At 40.5% G+C, this 22,388-nt stretch overlaps 1 protein-coding gene across 2 annotated transcripts in view; it reads right to left on the bottom strand.

Moving 5' to 3' along the window:
- Positions 1-15,333: 15,333 nt before the first annotated feature.
- EFNA5 (ephrin A5) overlaps positions 15,334-22,388 on the bottom strand; it is a gene marked incomplete at its 5' end in the record, with an annotated part of 210,153 nt that continues 203,098 nt past the window's right edge. Inside the window, 3 exons of one of the 2 annotated variants that reach the window (XM_084278310.1) lie at positions 15,334-15,677; positions 20,622-20,702; positions 21,086-21,151. In XM_084278310.1, coding sequence (XP_084134436.1) covers positions 15,556-15,677; positions 20,622-20,702; positions 21,086-21,151 — 269 coding nt within the window. In that variant the 3' untranslated portion in view covers positions 15,334-15,555. The remainder of the gene's footprint in view (positions 15,678-20,621; positions 20,703-21,085; positions 21,152-22,388) is intronic. The other variant, XM_084278311.1, reaches the window with a different exon arrangement.

Below are 22,388 nucleotides of genomic sequence, written 5' to 3'. Positions count from 1 at the left end.
TGTGAAGAACATGGTTCCCACAACCATGAAGTCACCCACGCTATCTAAGATACAATGCTAGCACAGGACACAGAAAAAAAGGAAGAATTGCCTGTACTTTTCAAGGCACATCAAAGGATCACCATTTACACACCAGGCTATTGGCATTTAGATTACCCTTTTATATTTTAATTTTTTGTGCCAGTTGATGCTGGACAGGTACCTACACTGTAGGACAACCTTTTACAGCAAAGAGCTGAACAAGAAAGTATTTATTCTTCCCTTATGCCTACTCCTTTCAACAATAACAACAACAAAAAAAGCTGGGTTTACCCAACCCCCAAACTTTTAAAAAGTCCTACCCTACATCTGCAATTTGGGAATTAGTACTTAGCCTATCGTTGACCAGAATCCTGAAGCAGTTTCAAGGCAAGTAAAAGATACTGCAGTTGGTGCCTCAGTAGTGGTTTTAGAACATAACAGGAGTCCGTTTGGTGCTCAGCATGTGCACAATAAAAAATTATATGATCATATACAGCAGTACAGGAAGGGATGGAAGAGGAACTTGGACATTTTCAGAAGTTTGGTTTAGCAAATTCCTTAGATATTCAAAGAGTCATTTTTATCATAAGTGTGTCATATTCCCAAGGGTCAGACAGGCACAGCTTTTAGGTGTTTAGGCTGAATCTGCGGTCAGCAAACAGATCGCAATACCCTGTCACAGCATGCCCTGAAATAGCCATACTCTTACCTTGCAGTGTTGGCTGGTAACATCCCAAGGAAGTTTTGCACAAGATAATGGATCACCAGTTTCTTAGAAAGGTTGGGTGCCTGCTGCACTGTATTACATTGGCTAATCCCCAGATGGGCTTCTTCAAACTTGGCAGGGTGCTGTATAGTTGTTTGGGTTTTTTCATTTTGCCTAATTATCTTTTTGTATGTAAGGGTCTGGTGCTCACGGGTTTCTCTGTTTCTTTTATTTGTTCGGGTTTCAGCCAGGAAGGGAGGAACACTGGCCCAGTATTTGAACTGCAGGTTAGAAATTTTCACTTAATCTCACTCCCCACATAAATCCTAAACTATAAAGATAGTACCAGAACAGGACTTAGAGATGGAAGCTTACCATCCCATTTCCTGCTTAACTACTTCCACAAGTTAGTATTTTTAAGTTAGTATCTTAGTACCTGCATATCATCTAACACAGCAGGATGATTTGCAAGCAGCCTTGCTCATTTGGTTTCCAAAGACTTTTCTGCCAGAACAAAACTGGCTTACTCCAAGACCAGTGGACTGTAGAGAACAAAGAGCATGTCTTCCTAGAAATGCAATGTCATGGAAAAAACACTGATGCTAACAACGAAGAGGACAATTTTAGGCACTAGTATGTCTGCACTAGCACAGCAGCCTTGGTGCCCAAGATGTCAGGAAGGTTTACTCAGGTGATTTTTTTTTGTTTTTCTTTTGCTATGCTAGCACAGCTATGCTGTTGCCATTATCTTGGCCAGCCAGAGAGCACAGCAAGAGGTATTATACCACACAAATATATCCAAGGGACCAACGATAATTGGCCAGATACTGAAATTCAAACCTGACAAAATAGGTACGTCCTACCTATTTATCTGTTTGTTGCTCTGTCTGCTTTTATTTCATATTCTCTGACTGTCTCTTGAATGATCAAGGCGACAGGGAGAAAAGAAGGATGAGAGACGCAAGGTCTGTGTTTATCAGACACAGTCTGAAAGACTTGCCGCCTCCTGAATGTTTCTCTCCGTAGGTAGCAACCCTGATGTGTACTCTTGCCGTTGGGCAGATCAACCTGCCAGCTTCACACTTGTGTCACTAAAATGTTCTCGATTTTACTTCTCAGAAAAATGGAGTAGAGACACACCAAAAATTTCTCAGAAACACTTTCACAGCTTCTCCTTTAACACATTTTGTGGGCAGTCAGAGGAACACTTGAAAAACAGCAAGCTATGGAGATGCTAATAAATGTATTTGTTTGAAACGTATTTAAAAGCTGGGCTCATGCTGAACACATGGAACAGTTAGAGTTTCACACAAATCAAACCTATCAAAAATTATTTTAATCTGTCTCACCAACATATGCTTATGCTTCCATGTCCTGACAGGCTGAGATGTCTCCCTGATGCAGCTTTTGGAATTTGAAGCCTCCACACATGGCCTCTGAGAATTTTGTTCTGGCAATTCTTGTCCAGCCATCTCTGTGGCTGTAAGCTTCAAAACTGTTGCTAAGTAGTGGCAATTCTGCTGGAAAGCAAAGACCTATCTGTGCTGTGAGAGCTTAAATCCCCTCAAAATACAAAATGCAGCGAAATGACCTTTTCTTCTGTTTGTTCTGTTGCAGCAGTGTGTTCACGTAGTGATTTTCAGGCCTTGTAGCTGACTATTTCTGCAGGACATTGGCATTCAGTGCTTTCTTTGTTTCTGGATGAATATGTAAAAAGAAAAGTGTCATGTTGTTTGAACAGATTTCTGGCCAGCCTTAATTTAGAACTGAAGTGTGTGCACATAGTTGGCTATTTCAAACTATCAGTCATTCCAAAAGGTTTACTTTGTTTAGTTAAGAGGCGAAAAACAAGAGTTGGTGAGGCTAATTCTTGGAGGCTGGAATTATCATATCAAACAGTGCTCTAAACTTGCAGCAACCCAATGTCTCTTCATCTGGCTTGTGCTTTTGGAACAAACAGTGCATGACTTAGACTCAGTTTTCATACACATCATAAACTCCAGCCAAAGGGAAAAATAAAAAGAAAAGCCTAGATTGTTATGACATGGCTATAAATACAGACAGTGAATTATAACAGTAAAATATGTTATGCAAATTACAGCTAATTTTAAAATAGCCCAGTGTGACTGCCTACAGAGTGAGTGAAGAATTACATAGCGCTGTTCAAAGCCTTAGTTAATTTTTACCCCTTCAAACCATTCCTGTTACTCCAAGTTTTTAGTTTTAACAGCAATTCAAAAAGGATTTATATTTCCAGGTAAAAATAGCAGTGGGCAGATCTGTAAAGCACTTTGAGACACAGAATTTTTCTAATTAATATTTCTTATTTGTTTCAGGTAGGCAGCTAGTGATTGCTTCTTGTGCATACAGGGCTTGGGCTGTCTGCTCCTTTCTGTAACATTAGACACAGAGATTTACAAAGATGCCATTTGGCAGAATATTTTAGAGAGATTTGTTTTAAGATGAGTATTTCTTGAGTGTGAGGCATCACAAGTGGTTTTAGCCTCCCAGCTGTGTTTCTCAGCAGATGGGGCTGGCAAAAGCTGCATGTGATGTGACAGCACAGAATTAAGTTTGAAACAACACTTAAAGAAAAGGTTTGAAGAAGAAAACAAGGTCACTATCCATCTGATGGAAATCACACTGGGTAAACAAATTTAGTGAGAGGTCAATGAATTCTGGTTAAGAAAAAAAACCCAGATCTTTGGACTGGCAAGAGACAGTGCATAGGAGCCATTTAAAGAGAACACACTACTCGTCATTGTCCTTTTCTAGCTCTGCCCATCCTCTGTTCCGTGAAACATATGTCTTACAAGGCGATCTCCCTGATTTGGAGAGTATCTACCCACCAGCCAAAATGTTCCATACTTCCCTTAACCCTCAGTAAACTCTGGACAATGCTGACTTAATTACTATATATGAAGAGTTTCAAAGAAACACGGCTGTGTGCGGGGAGGGGACAGAGCAGAAAAATAGTACATTAAAAAACTTTTTGGGAACCAGCCAGGGAACAGAGCCAGCCTCTGATCTTAAAGCTAAACCACGTTTGTCTTATGGAGCTTTCCCATCTCCTTTCCAGTGTTGACGACAAGATGGGGTTCATAGGGGAAAAATCTCATGTTGGGACAAACTGGAAACTCAGGAATCCCCAGAGTGCCTATTGCCTCTGCCCTTACCCTGCTGGCATGTCCCCAGTGGACCCACAGCCTACTGGAGTTAATGCTTTCAGGCAAAATGGGGCTCTGTTTCCTATGTTCCATAGCCAGGCCTGGCACAGCCTGACAGTCTGTTTACAGTATTCCTTAGGGCCTGGAGCACTCTTACCCATGAATATGTAGTTTGTCATAGTCATGGTCACCTTCCTCTGTTAAAAATAGTATATCATGAGTTTCTGCCTCTGCAAAGGTTTTTTCAACCACGTAAATATATCCACACCTAGCACTCTGCCCAAACAAGTTTGTCACAGCAGCTCTCCAGGCCACCTATCCTACAATAGTAGGTAACGAAGGTTAACGCTTTCAAATTTAATTACTAAGAAATATCTGGCTGCTAGGGATGGGTGAAAGGGAGAGAGTACATTGGTTTACAAGTGGCAATTATTTCCTTAATTCTACTGTAGTTTCCTACCCTTTCTTTCTCTCAGTCCATTCAACAACTGTGTTTCAAGTGATTCAACTCCTGCCCCTAGGTTTTCATTTTCATTCCCAATGGTGGAGTTACCAACACCCTGTAAATAAATAGGCAGGCAAATTACACAAAATGCATAGAGCATAGTAGTATTTTGTTAGAAGCTGGACTAGAAGAAGTATGTACAAGACACTTTGTGTGGGAATACAGTGTTTAAATTCTGTTCTTTCCAGGAGGACCTCAAGACAGAACTGCTATTAGATATCCCACCTTCTCATCTAATAATGTTGGAGACAGACTAGAAATTAAAAGCCAGGGATCACAGCATAGCACCAGGTGCCCAATTCATAAAGAGCCTCTCTGTTTATTGTTAGATTTCAAACACTTGCATTATTTCTCACTTGCCCTTTCCTACTAACAGTGGATACTCTGAGGTTAGATGAGACGTGATGGTTTCCAGGCTGGGTGTCATTCACTCTGTATATGCAATAAGCAGTGTATTGTGTTGATGTAAACAGCTCCCAAGTCTGGCATGTTAATATTGCTTGCCTAATTTTTCCAAATGGAAACTGCTTGTCCAGTGAGTCACTGTGTGCTTTCTCCCTCCTTCAGAAGATTCTTCTTGGGAGTCTACGCCCTGCCACTCTACCAGAAGAATGGCTTGCTTTTTTCATTTCTCTGTAGGACGTCCAGTTAGGACATTCTTTTGCTTTGATTCTTCCGTTTTCCTCCCCCCTCCCCCCCCAATTGCATTGTTAAGATTGCATGTATTTTCTTTTCCATTTCTGAAAACACGATCTTTTCCAATTCCCCAATCCCAGATTTAGTGCCTGGGATACATATTGCAGAGCTATAGATTTTCATTGTAGTTTCTTCCACAGCAGCTTCTTCAGACTTCACAATTTATTCAGGAGAGGAAGAAGATAATGCAGACTTCTTGTGATGTAGCTTCTGAAGCACAAGCAACTAGCATAAGCTGTATTACATCTCAAAATAGAAGTGCTTTATTATTCTTCAGTGTATTAAACCACACATTTAAGACAGTTGTATGTTGCCTGAGAGAGCTGAAACTAGGGTAGTGGCTGCAATCTCTAATTTACTCCTTTGTGATTTTCTTGTTTTAATTATGTTTGAAACAAAGTAAATAGCTCTCGTGGTGGCGTCTGGGACAAGTTTTCACTGAAAGCATCCAAAAAGAGCAAACAGCTGAAAAGAGTGGTGGTGACAAGACACCTAGATAGTATTGTCAGGGATAACTTGCTCCATGATACTGGACGCATGTCATGTATAAATACACATAGAAGAGGATTTATGTGTTTCATAGAGAGCTTATTGCGCCTCAATTAAAGTTTAAAAATAGTTTAAATTCTGAAAGAATTTTTCTTCTCCTTGACAGTGTTAGATATAACACCAAATAAACTTCCATATGGAGAAGATAGTGGGGAAGTAACATAAGATCTATGTTGATTTATTTTAGTCTGCACTGAAGATCAAAAGTGTGAATGTCCATCCATGCAAATGAAATAAATCTTTTTAAAAGCACTCAGCTGCGACTTCTTTCAAGTCACTGGTTTTAGATTTTCTTTGATATTTTTACAACAAAAGTAGTTTTACTGGAAAAAAAAAATCCTTTATTTTGCCTCAAATGCATGTGATGTCATCTGTCTCTCAGACTCAGACCTCCAGTGCCTAGGTCTAGGCAGCTTTTCCAGTCCAGCTCTTACCTGAAGCATCTTTTAGCTCCTGCTTTGAGAGCAAGGCTGCTGTCAGTGGCCCAGTTTGGGGCCTGATCTTCATCAGACGTGTGGTGAGCTGTGGCCCACAACCTCAAAATGAGATGTGGGGCACAACCCTGAACATCAGCCTTGAAGCACATGTTTGGCCAAAGGTCAAAATTCAGGCAAACAGCTTTTGGTATTGCCAAGTGTGTAAAATACGAAACAGACAGGAGTTGCCCAGGATCTAAACCAACCCCCGATTTGAGTGTATTTGCTGGGAAAGTGGCAGTGGGGACGGCAGTGAAGCAGTCTGACAACAGTGCAGCACAGGGAGGTGCTGACTAAGAGGGAAAGGGTGAACACATAGGTCTTTCAAGTGGGTGTTTCTTTGTTGGATTGTTTGACACTGCTTATCTGCACATACATTGCCTGACACCTGCTCCCACAGGTCCACCTAGGCATCGTAAACAAGTAATAAACCCTTGCTCTAAAATTCATCAGAGAATAAAATGCTCAGTATTCCCGTGGAGCACGCCATTATTGCGACTTTACAGCATGTCGCTTTGACACTAAAGACATCAGGCTTTTAGTAGCTGCAGCTATAGGCACAGAGGGCTGTGGTCTTTAGGACCTTGTGGCTTCCCTGTGCCCCATCAAAGATGAGACCGTAAAGCCATCTCCTGCGTTGCGCAGCTGGAGCGGTGGGGGGGAGGTAGGCATCACCCTTCCCTGCCTCAGCTCATGAAAACCTGCTGCTTTGACTCACGGCCCCCAAACCTCTGTATCTTGTAAACACTTGTCAGTCAGTCGCTTCCGAGCAGACAAAGCAAAGTGGCGGCTTCAGATTCAAATGGAAACACTGCCGGAGACCATCTGAAATAAACAGCGTTCAAAAGTCAAAAGTCCTTTTTTAGTCAAAAACCTTGAGCTTTCTCAAACAGGGCATGTAAGAGGTGGCTGCAGCACAAAGCACAGATAAAAACACCTGCTTGCTGCAAAGCTATCTGGGAAGACCCGCGTGTCCCATCAGACTAATTTTGGTGCTAGAGGAAGAGGAAGGGGAGGGAGGCGTGTACTGCCTGCTGCTCTCAATGGATTCCCTGCACGGAGAGGTTGCTATATTAACCACTTCACCCTTTTGTGCCAATCTTGTTATCTGTTCTTGTTAAAACCTTTATTATTCATGGATGCAAAAATCCCATCATTAAAACAGCATAAATATTCATACTGTGTGCATTTCATTTAGCCACTTGGCAAAACTTCTCTGGAGTACAAGAGTTTTGAGGAAATCTGGCTAATGAGATCAGAGCACAGGAAGTGTGCACAGTTTCTTTTTACCTGCAAATAAATGCAGAAAAACTAATTAAATAAACAACAACAAAAGGGGCACATATTCACTAGCAAGGATGATATGCACACTTGTTTTGGCTTCTGTGTCAAGGGGAACTTGGGGTCTTTTGTAATGCAAGTATGTGCAAGAACCAGGATATTGTAAAACTAATGTAGAAACCTGATAAGCATCAGTGCATGGGTTCATCCAGCTTTGCCTCACATTTAATGCCTAAACATCAGCATCATACATGATCCACATTCTTGCTCAATACTTTTTAATGCAGAACATCCATCCTTCTCTTTGCAGTCATCCTAAATCAAAATGCAGCTGTATCCTGCCCTCTGAAAGTCAGTCTCTGCACTCCTGATTCAGCTTAGGGATCTTTTTGATGGCAAAGATAAAAACACAACCCAAAAAAATTACTCTGAGAACCAAGTTTAAAAAACACCATTAAAGTATTCACTACACAGACTGCTCAACCACAGGGCGGGAGACCTCTTGAAAGGGCCTGATTCTTCAAAACCTTGAGTTGCCAGGGTTATCTACCATGGCCAGGGTTATCTACCATGTTACACCACTGCAGAGCTTTGCAGAGTGCAAGAATTCCAGGTTTTCCTGGTTTAGAATGGCAAGATGTGATGTATGTTTTTAAAGGCTGGTGGGTTTAGAAAAATAATCAATGTTGGCCTGATTGAATAGCAAATCTTTCCCTGACTTCCATGAGCATAGTGCTTGACCAGAGGACCACATACAGAGACCAAAATCTGGCAGCTTGTGCATGTAAAAATTTTTTTTTTATTCATTTCAAACGAATAAGCAGGACTTTTATGCATGGGCAGTTTACACCACTAGCCATTTCCTTGGCTCAAATGTGCTGCATACTTCCTGCTGCTGCTTAGCTGTCCATGACTGAATGAGCTCTCTCTTTCCTCCCCACCCCTTCTCCATCCCTATTGTAGCAAACAAGCATTGGGATACAGGCAGTGCTATGTAATGCATAGCATGCCAAGTTTCCACTGAAGCATTCACACCCAGCCAAAGGCCTAATTCTTCTGAACCTCCTCAGGGAAGAACAGTTGTGGCAGGACCACTGCTAGCCATTTGCAATATGTAGCAGTCCCATTTATTCCCTATACACACGTATGAAAGGATAGGAATTTCAGTATCACATCAGTGAGGTGACTTCAGGCCTGAAGATGCAACTTGAGGCCTAAAGATGCTTTGGTTTTGTTGAATTCAGTTTCTAGACTTCTTATTCCTTTGCTTTGCAATAGGTAAAGTGACAGTGAGGGAAAAAAAACCCAAAAGCTCCTAACTTCTTGGACTAGGTGGTCAGTGATTAGTTGAACCTTTACTTAAGACACTGCAATTTATAGTACATGACAACAAAAGGCACAGTTGGTTCTCAGCAGTAGAAGGAAGAAAGGGATGCTTTATATCTACAGTATCCTATCGATTTACTTGACCTTTCCTTTTACAAATACCATCCAGACAAAAACTTCAGTTTTGCCAACAGCAGTTTTGTATGTGGATAAAGAAATGTGTTTAAATGTTAAAATTAGTACTGGAAAAAACATCTTGCTAAGTGGGCGAACGTGTCCCACAAAATAGCACTTACAGCATGCTTTGAAAGTAAAACCCAAAAGACAGTAGTGTGTAAGAGTACACTCAAGATTGTATATACAGAAAGACCTTCCCTCCCTCTCCTCCCTCCCTCCCTCCTTTTCCTTCCTTCCTTCCTTCCTTCCTTCCTTCCTTCCTTCCTTCCTTCCTTCCTTCCTTCCTTCCTTCCTTCCTTCCTTCCTTCCTTCCTTCCTTCCTTCCTTCCTTCCTTCCTTCCTTCCTTCCTTCCTTCCTTCCTTCCTTCCTTCCTTCCTTCCTTCCTTCCTTCCTTCCTTCCTTCCTTCCTTCCTTCCTTCCTTCCTTCCTTCCTTCCTTCTTTCCTTCCTTCCTTCCTTCCTTCCTCCCTCCCTCCATCCCTCCCTCGCAAAAAAATCTTCTTTTCCTCCAAGTAGACCTCTACCTTGCCACCCTGAAACTTCTTGTATTTATATTCCTCCTTGTGTAACCAAATGTGTAACTTGCTTGAAGAACCATCATAGGAAAAATGAATGTTTCAAGATGTGCTGGTGGGTCTAAGAGTTATCTGCTGTTATCAATTCTTCCAAATTAAATATGACTGACAGGTACCAGTCAGCTAACAGATTCATCTGGCAGGAGGAAACCAACAAAAAACCCCTGCTTAGCTCGTCAACATTTTTGCAGTATCGCTTCCATTTAAGATTTTTCTTTAAAAATGATTTTTCATTAACGGCTATTTTTACATCTAACAAATACTTTGACTTAAAGGCTTCTACTTGGTCCAGGAGAAAATCATAATAATTTAAAATTGGTGATGCTTCGGTTTGCTTTGATTCACAGAAGCAAACGGAAATGACAGTGAAAGCAAACAATCACAAATTGCCATTTTGTACAAGAGCACTCTGTATGTAGCCTTTGCAGTGAAGACCGAGTCTTGGGCTGGGCTCTTAGGCATACACCTGTATGACAGAGCTAAATCCTTGGAAACTAAACTTCTTAATAAGGGCAAATGCTAACAAAAATAAGAGTTATAAGAAGGAGGCACTTTTCAATCCCATGCTGTTGAAGACCAAAAAAAACCCCCGTAGCCCTCCCAGTTGGTAACCACATCTCTAACTTATATATAAATCAAAGCTTTGTTTTGAATGAATAAAACCACTTTGGCACACAACCATATCATAGTGGTATGATGCATGCCTCACTATTCCTAAGAATGCCCTCAGAGGTACTCTGTGAGGAGAATTATTCTGCAGAAGGAAAGATGAGGGAGCACAAAGGCCCATTGTGCACACTAATGCAGAAAAATGAAATCAAATACCATTCTCAGCAAAAGCAGAGTGTCTTCTGAGCAAAGGCGATTAAGTGTGTCAGACTGCAGGATATTTTCTGGACATGGCTATTATGTTAAGACATACTGAACATGTGTCACTTATAACCCTGCCCTGGTTTTAACATCACAGCTCCAGAGGAAAAAATAGTCTGGTGCATCAATTCTTTGTATCAAATACTCACACACACTTCTCACCAAGCTGTCACTTCTCATTTGTAAAGAAGGTTAGAGTAAGTTATAATTAGTACTTGCTGCCCTGTCAACTAATTAAATGTAATAAAAAGCTTTCAGTGAGTTTAATGCTAACATGGTGTAATTACAGCTGAGTTTTGAATGCATGGTGCATTTATTATAGGTTTCGGTATGTGCCCCCCACCTTCTATGACCTAGATTCTCAGGTTAAACCTATCATATGATTAGTGAATGGGCACTGCCAAAGACAATGATTTCAGACCTAAATACAAGTCAACACCAGTCCAGTTCCATGCACTATTAGAGGCACATCAGCCTCTGGGGTTAGGGGTGGAAGGAAGGAGGAAGAGAAACACCCAGCCAGTTGCTTCTTTCCCATTCTCCCTCTTCCCTTCAAGAAGCATCTTTGCTCAAATCCTCCCATCCATGAGGCTCCCATTGGTCTTGGCCCCTTTCCTCCCTTCTGTACAGAAATCCCCTTCCAACATTACCTCTCTGTCAGCCTGAGGGGCATCCTGGGTAGAGTGGCACCATGTGCCACTGTCCTGTTTGCACAGCTCTGGGGATGGCTCTTCCACAAGAAGTCAGAGTTCCACCACACAACCACCTGTTACCCAGGGGAGTGAGGAATACTGCTCAGGAGGCAGAGAGCAGGACAAAAGTGGCTGACCACCAGCACTTGGTTGACACAGTTTGTAACTCTCCTAAGTATTTGGAAGAGCTATGGACACATGAAAAAAAGGTGAAGAGCAGGTCAGCCAGGCTTTAGACCAGCTAGGATGTTGCTAACTACAAGTCAAGATAGGCAGTTGTCATGCCCCCTGCATTCTTCATACTTTGCCCCTCATGCTCCTCATTGCTTTCCATTGCCCACAGATACGTAAGGTAGGTACAAACAGACCCCAAAATAAAGACATAAATAATTGAACAAAAATGTAGCCTAAGAGAACCAATTAAAATGATGAAAATCTTTAATTTTATTTAAGTATAACTGTACGGACACGTGTATATACAAATACAGATCTTACGGGGCAGGGATTTTTGGGTGGGTTTGGTTCTTCTTTTAACATTTTCTTTTAGTTCATATAATGTAAGCATTTCAAAAACAGCACTTAATGAATAAGTGCAAAGAAACTGCAAAGCAGGGCAGTACAAGCACAGGACCACACTGAGCTGGACTTTCATACCCAGATGCATACACAATGAGTGTCTTCAATGGGGTGTCAAGAGTAAGCATGGAAAGCGGATTTCGCAGACTCATGGGTAACCTCCAACATGCCAGCATCTATTAAACTGTACAGACAATGGCAGCAAGCCTATTGTAGGGAGATTTGTCTCACATCCGAGAAGCTCGAGGGCGAATGCATGGGAAAAACTCAGTGATGCCAGACCAGAAACAGATCTGCCCATTCACAGCTCCAAATTAAAACAAAAAAAAAAAGGAGGAGGGTGGGAGAGGAGGAAGGGCAGGAAGAGGGAAGAGAAGTGTGGAGGGTTGTACATTAAAACTGGTGATTGCAAAATCTAAGTGTAATGAAAGGAGGGGAAGAGTTAACACTCTAAGCCTCTGAAAGTGACTGAACCACTGCTCTCACAAGGCAATGGATTAAGTTCAGTTTTTGAGGGCTAGGGCTGGGGATCAACAGGTACAAATACAACCACTTTCCTTCCACAATTACAGAGGAAAGGAAACAATCTACTCATCTACTCTCAGTATGTTCCAAATTTGTTTCTAGTTTTTTGGAACACAGTACATACATATATCGCACATGAAACTGGCAAGATCCTCTCTGGGAAAAACTATTAATGGAAACAAAACCAGAAGGAAAACAGGAGGAAAAAAACTAATAAAAAAAAAGAAACAAACAAAAATTAACATAAGAGTTGTTATATCCCCAAAGCCTTTTTAGAAACAAACATGATACAAAAGAACAAAAACTAACACAGAAACCACAGGGCTCCAACATCAGACCTTTAAACACTGAGGACAAAACATTGATCATCAAAAGTCATGTTGTTCCAGGTCTTGACGTTGTGAAGTCTTGCAATAGATGAACGATTTTCAAAGATGAGTCCTGTATGCTGCAGTGTCATGGCCACTTGTCTCTCAGTTCTCAGCCATGATCACACTTGATGCTTCAAAGCTCTGTCTTGTAATCAACGCATGATTTTAATATCCTGAAAGTCTATTGTTCTCACTTACAAAAGACATAAGAATCAAATTAATACTTTATTATCAAACACTATATACAACAGAGGTTGCTAATAATACAGAATTTAAAGAACATAGCTTTAAGTTTCACTTGTCTTTCCTTTGCCATCCAAGTAAGTACAGTACAAAACAATATTCTAAACTAACACGAAATGTTACCTTGTCTATTAAAGGATACACAGTATCCACTAAACTGACTGATCCCTATTTTCCCTGCTTGCTTGCAATGCCCTTGGCAGCCAGGAGTGCAGGTCATGGGGGTAGTAAGCAACCGAGGCTAAGGGAGAAACAGTCCCCCAGATTGAGCTGGAGCAGACAAAGGGGAAGGGAGCAGGCATCTCCTTAATTTGCACCAATGTCCAGAGATCTGCAACGCAACACGAAGCCCATCAGTATATATGTACTCGGTATGATGGGGATTGCCTGATGCCATTGAGTATCAAAGCGACAGTGCCTGGCGCGCTCCTCCCAGCCACCCCAGGCAGCGCAGGGACCTGCCTTTCAGCTGCATTGCTCGTGTGTCGTTCCTCCTCTACCCAGCAGGGCTCTCTGATACAATGAAGGGTCGAATTTCACCAGGAGTAACACTAGTGAAAATTGTTTGCTGTGGATAAACATACATCTTGAACTCCAACACCATTCAGAGACAAAGGATGAAAAACGAAGTCACCATTTCTACCTGAAATCGGCGCTACCGGTATGACTGCCTGCAATTGCTATGAATAATTTTAATATGGTTACCCATCATGCAATATTATCTGTACTCTGGTTAATAATCCGTTTGATAAGGTGCATTTTGACTAAGCTCACCTCATCCAAAGCTTTTTAATTCCTACCTACAAGAAGTATTAGTGTGTGTACCAAGCACATCCATATTTAAGAGAGAAAAATACCAGGTAGCCTGTAATGAGATGAGGACTCCCCTCCACTGTTTGGACTGCTCATCTTTATTGTCTGCACTTCACACTACGGGAAATTTCCTATGTAACTCCTGTAAGCACAGGCCCTGCATTAATGACCGTGTTGTATGAAATCAGGCAAGCCCAGATCATAGTTTAGCATGCATAAAACCTCCCGTTACCTCTGAAGTTTATTTCCCCCTTTCCTCCTTTTTTTGAACATCGGGCTGCTTCAACTTCTGGGAAGTGCTGCCCATTAATGCTACCACTCAATTTTGTTATGGCAGAGTTTTTCTTTCCAATGAATAACGGAAAACTAGCTTTGTTTGAATGCACTCCATCTTCTGTTTCACATTTAACAAAATCATCGCAGGTTTTGTTAGAAAAGCTCTGTTTCAGTCTTGGTCTGGTATTTCCCTGGCTATACTCAGCAGTTCAAATTTCACATTGGCAGCCTAGCCAAAAAACACCCCAAGGCTTGCACTTCCTGGCAAATGACTTTTTAAACTTCTACATTAGCCAAGGCTCAGATTCCTTAAACAGGGTCACTCCTAATTCCATCAAACAAGACAGTCCCATTTCCTAATTGCATCAAGGGTTACCACTTCTCTCACATGTTTAAATAGGACAAGCATATATACTCACTCTCAGCATAAAGTATATCTAAATAATGTATTTTCTATTCTAGCGGATTTTTAAAAAAATATTTTGTTAAGTCTTTGGGAGCCCATCTAGTTTATCTCTGGCTGATAAACACGTTTCCTCTACTCTTCAAACTGTGCTGGAAGGGGAAAAGATAAAAAAATCAACACTTGAATTCATATTCCACACTTCTTTCCCGCCACCCCCCCACCCCCCAGCAATGCTACTAGGCTATCCTGGCTTTTTCTACATGTGGTTTATTCTCATGACTGAGGAACTTGCAGGAGAGACAAATCAAGAGCACACTGGAGATCCTGTGTCCCAAACATGTTTCCTCTGGTTACTGATGTCCTCTCTTAGCATATATTAACACCCAGAGCAGCATCCAAGGCTATCAGCTACTAAGTCAGCGCTGGGGAAGGTCACTTTATTCTCAAAAGTGCCTCTGCATTTCAAGAAAAAAATTTTAGCACCACGGTGATTTGTTTTAAAATAAAATAATCCGGTGTGCATTATCCCCTTAAAACGAAATAACAGAGGCACTCACACCCCCAGTGAAGTTTCCTAAATCTGACCTTGCCTGCTGTGTGCTAACATTCCTAAATCATAACTTCTTCCTCTCACCAAAGACAGTGTTTCTACTTGTGAGCACAATTTTTACTGTCAAAGACTGTTTCAAGACGGTCCTATAAGAAACATCATCTTTCCCTTTCAGAAGCCTGTTCATTTAGAAACTCCTGGAGGAAATGGTGTTATATTATATCTATTCTTAATATTTCCCCTCCAGTCCTGACATGGTGACACGATGCCTTGCATGATCATCTTACAGTGCTGAACGAGAAGGCATAAATATTGTATAGAAGAGAAAAACTCTCCTAGGCTTTCGTTCACTTCCCTTATCCTTCACTGACTGCATCTGCCACTATTCTTCCTTGTCCATATATGGATGACAGAGTGAGCTAACAGAGGTGACTTCTTAAAGGAGAATGCAGAGGAAAATAAGAATCACTAGTGTCACTATTATAGTTTGGCATTTTCATTTGGAGTCCTTTTATTTATATGGAGGGGTTAAGAAACTCACAGGGTAGGTAGGGATGGGTGCTGAAGCTAGTTATCCCCTTCAAATTTTTGCTGAGTTCAGGCTAAAAGGGAGAAGAAAAGGGAAAAGGGAAAAAATAACAATTTGACATCTGCAAAAACAATAAAGTCCCTTTCCTGGGATGAGCAGTTAGGTGGATCTTTGATGTTCCAAGACCCTGATATTTTCTGCGACAGGTTGCTGGAGCATACTGTGCTATAATATCAAAAGCATTGCCAGAAGGAACAATAGAGTTGCCAAAAGCCGGCTGGGTATCGTTGGTGTCTGTGCCGCGTTCTCACCACGGGATGGCTCGGCTGACTCATGTACGGTATCATCTGTTCAAACAGAAAGCATACATTCCAATGAGATTTTGCATCCTTAATAAACTCTCACTGAGCCGACAACTGTAAGTAGATTTCAGTGCCTTTATGAAATAGGGCAATGAACCTTGTGCTGTCATTGACTTTCACAAGCGTGTAATACCTCATTATGTAACCAACTTGGGGCCAAGTCCTGCATTTCTTACTGGCAAAACTCCCACTGAAGACCAGAGGAGCAGAAAGTAAGTCTGATTTCAGCAGATTGAGGAATGAAAGATTCCTCTTCTAATAAAAGACTGTAGCTCTAGCTTTGGATGGCTCATTAGATAACAATGTCAATAGTGAGGCAGCTAAATAAAAACACCTGATTTTCAAAAGGGCTTGAAGAATTAATTTTGCAGTTAATCCCCTTACTGAATTACAGATTTTGGTTCCTGAATTTGAAATGACAGCCTGTAAGCCCAGACATATATCCCCCTTCCATGCATAAAATTTCCACTGAAGTATACTGCATTTTGGGGTTTGCAGGGGATGTAAGACCAGTCTCCCTTTCCTGAAACTGAATTTTAAAGACTAACACGTGACAATCTCCAATTTTATAGAATACATACTCAATCTGCAAAACCCCACAGGGAACAGACTACCTCTTATGGTATGCAAAATGCCAGTTTACATATATGCTGCTAAAACTAACACAAAAAAGAACCAGCTGGGATGGGAAAACATGCTTATAGATTAGTGGAAGAAGACAACACAGCAGAAAATACTAAATTAATGATATTGAATAAAGCTCTGTTTAGCTTTTGTAAACAAAACATCAGGTTTAAAGCCACAGCTTATACCATAAAAAAAGGTAGGTAAAGTAAAATTCAACTTCAGTGTTGTTATAGGTGTGGTATTTTTCTCTGCAAAGCCCTCAGTATCTACATCTATCGAATTTGGCTGTTTTAGAAGTAATCTGTCTGATGCTTGCCATAAGAACTCAGCTCTGGGTTTGAATTTTCTTAGTGTCAAATGAATAAAATAACCTAAACCTTTTTAGGAAGCGTATTCGTAACTTATTTTAGAGTGCATAACTTTCCAGGAAAATTAACAGCATTTCAGTACTTATTGTAATAAGCTCCCCAATTAAATGAGGAGTGTCGACATCGTACCTATGATGTATCTGTCTCGTTGCTCCCATCTCAACAAACTGCACTGCCAGGATTACACTGGGTGAGAGCAGTTCCAGTTAAAGACGCCAATGGAAATGGGAGTCAGGAGACTGGGATCACCATGCCATTTTGGCATGGAGCCCTCCTCCATGCTTAGCTTTAGCTAGAAATAAGGTCCCTCTCCTTCATACCCCTGACAACTAGTACAAAAACGGGTAGAGCACTTAGCATAATTTAGGTCAATAGGCTCTTCAGACCCAGTTTGGTTACATGCAAGATGCACAGTAAACTTGATTAGCAATCCGTTGTGGTTTTTTTCCCCAGCACCCCTCAATGCTACAATCATGTCAGGCTTATCAACAGGTCTTCAACGCTGCTCAAGGCTGAAGTATGAAAGCCAAGCACTGATCAGCTGTAAATATGTTCGTGTTTGTAATAAATGGGAAGGCGACACACAATCAGATGAAAACCCTGCTAATGTCAGTGGGAAAGGCTGACTGTCATGACTTCACTTATAGCTCCCCGCCATGTATAGCAGGGAGACTCTCGCAGATTATTTTGGGTCTGATGGAGGATCTTTGTCCTGCAGAATTATTCCACAGGAATATAAAAATTTCAGTGAATGCTGGCTACTGAAAGCTGCCTGTTCCAGTGGCTGTCACATTTCACTTCTCAGACACACTCTGTACTTTGGTGACACTGTGATGAGAATACAGTACTTCACAGGAACAGCTTCCCAATTAAATCACACTTTTAAGAAGTTATGGGGAAAAAAATATTCCTGTTCTAATTGTCAGCTCCACCTCCTTTCATATATTTAGTCAGCTCTTCCCAATTTAGAAACATTTACTCACTGCTGATGAAGTAAAACTACAGGGGAGAATGATGTGCATTACCTTTTACCTCTTGCATCATCAATAGAATTGCAAATAAGTTTGAATTTGCAACACAATGTGAACAGTTTTGTCCTAATTACATCCATGAGTCAGCACTAACACACAATAGGCCAGAACTAGTATAGAGCAGTAACAAATCCTCATTCTCTCTATTAGATACAGCCGCTAGTGGAACACTGGTTGCTGCTAAAAAAACTCTTCAAAAAAGCCCTAAACCAAAAATATTACTTCTCTTCAATGAAAAATACGAAGATCTTCTATGATGCCAGTTTTATAAAGCTATTCTTCACAGGAGAATTAATTTTCATGTAACATTAAGGGGTTCCTTTCAAGAAATCATCTGGGTTTTCTGTCAATGCGGTCCCAAGGTCTCTGCACTCGTATATTAGAGCACACAATTCATCTGTACTTCTCAAAATCACTTTACAAATATCATTTTCCTTGGAGGTGCAGAGTCTGCACAATCTGCACAATCTTTAGTGCTTAGGGAAAATGTTTTGCTTTATTTTCAACGCTGAAGGGAAGTGATGAAGAGGACAAAATTCCTGAATAGAGCCTGGAAGCTCACTGTTAAAGACTGGGAATGCCAGCAGTAATTAGAAGGAAAAATACTTTGACAGACATGAATTTTCCAAATCACATAGATTTACATCATATGCTTCAGGTATAATTTTTCCAGATATGTACAGCTGCAATTTTTATTTAGGGACTTTTAGCTTTATTATTAAGGAGGAAGAGAAGGGGAGGACAGGAATAGGATCAGTTACTTCCATCACTTCTGAAACAAGTCTAATTTCTGCAGGCTAGATTCCAACAAACTCCTGAACAAAACCAGTGAAACTACAAGGGTTTAAAAATCACCCCAACGTTGGTTTTCAAAAGGAATGTGACAGTAAGCAATTTGCCGAAATGACCCCTCCTGTCTCCCAGTTCTTCTGTCTCCTGTGGAAGAAGACAGCGGCAGGGCAGAGTAGAGCACAGAAGCAGAAGATGCATGCCAGAGGCAGGTGAGTTAGTACACGACACAGATCACATGCAACAAGATCCACCAGGGCAGCAAGTCTAACAGCCTAATAACAGAAAAGTGTGACAGCAGTTGGCAGATCTGGGAATGACTGATTATCTAATGGTCCAAATAATAATGCAAATGTACGCTGATGTCGGGAGTGGGAATTTTTTGGTACCAAACCTTCTCATTACAGCTATTTATTTCCTCCTGATAACACAAATAGTACTTCATCTCAGGCTGCAGGATGCTCTCTGTATGATATTGGTTCACTGGTTTGCCTGCTGCTTTCTAACAATATGCTTTTGTGATGGTGCTAGTAAGGTATGGCCATTCAGTGGGATGTGAGCAGCACTGCTCAAAAATAACATGCAGCAAGTTCACTAAAATCAGGTGTTTATTACTCGGATGATCTCTTTTGCAAGCCACTAACAGGAGAAATACACGTTAATTAGCCCATGTTCACCAATTCACAAAATGTAAAAAAGTGCACTGAGTTTCTAGATTTATAGTGTACCTGTAGATAGGGGAAGATCACCCCAATGCCTTCTGTAGAAGAATACTGTTAACAAATATACAAATATATCTACTGTAAATGCACTGTCCTTGTATTTCAATTTGCATGGAGAAGATCTTTGACTCTCAAAATACATTTTTTTAGGCAAATTCCAAAAATCCTGATGAAGAAAAATAGTAAAATCTATTGTGTATCCACAGGTAAATAATTCAAACTGGATAATGTGTGAAAGCTTGTTTTATACTTCTGTATAAATAATTACTTTTATTTAAAGGAACTGCAAATAACAAAGAGAAAAATAGTATGCTGCTTCATAGCAAAGGGGAAGTCTCTTTCAAATAGCTAAGAGGAAAAAAAACAAGTCGTGGTAATCTGTTCTTCAGGTTATCTACTAAAGAGTATTTCTGTAATTTTTTTCCTGGTATAATTTGTTTATTTAACTCTGTAATTCAATTATTGAGGCTTGAATATAGCAATGTGTGAGCAGCATACAGGTACATATAAAACAAACAGGTAATACTACTCTTGCAAACACTTTTCCTACATACCCACCTAATTTTAACATCATGGGCCACCCCACTAAATTTGGTGGGATTACTCACGCACCTTGAATTAAACATGCTTGTCTGTGTCATAAACCTGAACCATACAAATAATACACATGCACTTTCCACACAGAGATATATCAGCTTGATTAATGGTGGAGGTTAATGCAACTTTGTCCTAGGCAGATGAGGGGCTTTATCACAGCAAGCGTTACTTTTTTTCTTAAGGCAGAACCATCCCCAACCCCCAAACTTAAATTTGCTTCAATAAAAACAGGAAAGGAATTTATATATATATCAGAGTGTGTGTGCATGCATATATGTAAGAATCATACTTTGCCTAACCAAATATACATACAAATATATGTAATTTTTAAAAGACTAATTCCTTAAGTGCTGTTAGTGTCATACACCAAAATTAAACAAATTGCGTTTCTGTTTTTCTGAAAGTCTTTTGAAACTACATAATAAATGAAGGTGTGCCCACTGACTTTATTTCTAAAACTTTGGGCCCGATAAGTAAATAGTGTTTTGCCAGCATGCCAGGCGTTTCGCTTAGACGGGCCAGTGCCTTCAGGATACCAGTGAAAATAGTTCACTGGCACACACTGTATTTCATTAAACCACGTCACCCAAGAAACCAAATATAGCAACATTTTTCCTTCCTTGCATTAAACAAAGATACAGGAGATATACCATAAGAGATATTAGCACTGCTAGAGATGTGCAAAAGCAGAGCAGTTGTACCATGCAAAGCATGCAGAGAGAAGAGGAAAAAAAAGCACTGAAGCACCAGAGGGATACACGCATTTGTTAAAAGAGATTCTCTAAGCATACTAACCTGCTGGTTCTAATGAATTTTCTACTTTGTCGTTAACATCGAAAACACGATCATGAACACCTATAGTTTTCATACAGCTGTCTATAACAAAAATAGAGATAACAGCCAAATATGTTAGTGAGATACCCTTAAACTCCCCACTTTCCTTTTTTTGTCTCTTTCTATTTACTATATATGATTAAGCATATTCATATTTTAAAGTCTGTGGCACTTGTCCAAATGCCAGTATAGTCTTCCATTTGTACAACAGTTTAAGAAACAACAAGTTAGCAACTGCCATGTAATTAACAGGAAGCTTTATGAAAAATGGTAAGAAAATATGATGAAAATCATAACACAAATGTTGCTGTACAGAACAGATACACAAGATTTAACAGTAAAAAAAAAGATTCACTGATGTTTACTAGACCACACAGTAAAGCATGCGCTACAAAGCTACCCTCAAAAGCTTAATCTGAACTTACTTGCTGGTCGCACAAAGACCTTAAGCTTTAGACAGGATCTCCTTCCATTATCTGGGATCGCAGAAGCTGTAAATGGGGAAGAAGGAAAGACAAGGGGAATAGTAAGAGACTGAAAATGCAAATAATCTTTTATGCTAAAATAAAACATCTCTTATCTTCCCTTCATCTGAAGGGCTGGACACATTTCATCCTCTGTATGTAAGGACTTCAAGTGCACAAAGTAGCTTGATTATGCAAAAGCAGGGAAAGTACTGCAGATTTTATTTGAATCCCCTTTTTTATTATTTTACTTGGAAGAAGTGAGGCACATGGTACTTTCAATGTTTCATTATCTCCATTCACCTTTCCACACCTTTTTCTCAAGAGGTTGTGTAATATGGTTTCTGCTGTAATGCAGGTGTCTACTCTGAAAAATTACACTTCAGAATAATTAAGATCATTTAGAGAAAAGCTAGTCTTGAAACGCTAGGCCAGGGGCTTCAGCAAGCCAAAAAGGGATGAAAAAACAAAATGACACTGAAGGTGACAGTGCTAAAAATATCCCACTTCCACAAAAGCAGAAATACACACCATTAAATTCTACAGCAGAATCAGCCTCCATATGCTGCAGTACATCTGCCTTTGTTGAGAAAATACTCATCTTGCTTCAGTCAAAACATGATTCCCCGTGTTACACAACCAACAAACCAAAACCAGCTTATTCCTTCTTTCTGCCCTCCCTCATGATTTCCCTTTCAAAGTAATTCATTTTAGGAGTACTTACTGTATTAGGAGGGGAAAAAAAAAGTGGAAACAACATGTCTAGCACTAATGCAAAAGACCATACATATAAGACTAGTGTCAGCACCTACTCAGTTCCCAGGAACTAGAGCTGGTGCGAAAACTTCCTTCCTAGAAATGTGCTTGCCTCAAAATACACCATCATAGGGACACACACACCTGCCTGTCACCACTGACCGGGCTCCCTCCTGTCCTGTCTGCCAGTCCGAACGCACTGGTAACTTCCATCAACGTCTGCAGTTCCGAAATTGTACACTGTCCTGCAGTTCAACACGCACACTGGTAACCATCGACCTGACTCAGGCATGCAGATTTTCAACTGGTGAAAGACTATTTGCATACACTTTCAGTTTTTCCTTTTTTTTTTTCCCCTTGCAAAAACCCTCAGCAGCTACAGATAAAAAATACTGCCTGAAGAACTGCAAAGCAATTTTTATTTCATTGCCTAGTTTCCCCCATCATTCAAAAAGCTATGTACTACGGCATAACAAGTTGCCTTTTGCAGAAAATGGCAACTATTGGA

Source organism: Gallinula chloropus (genome assembly GCF_964237585.1).
Source record: "Gallinula chloropus genome assembly, chromosome: Z".
Lineage (NCBI taxonomy): Eukaryota > Metazoa > Chordata > Aves > Gruiformes > Rallidae > Gallinula > Gallinula chloropus.
This window is presented reverse-complemented; position numbering and strand designations above follow the sequence as displayed.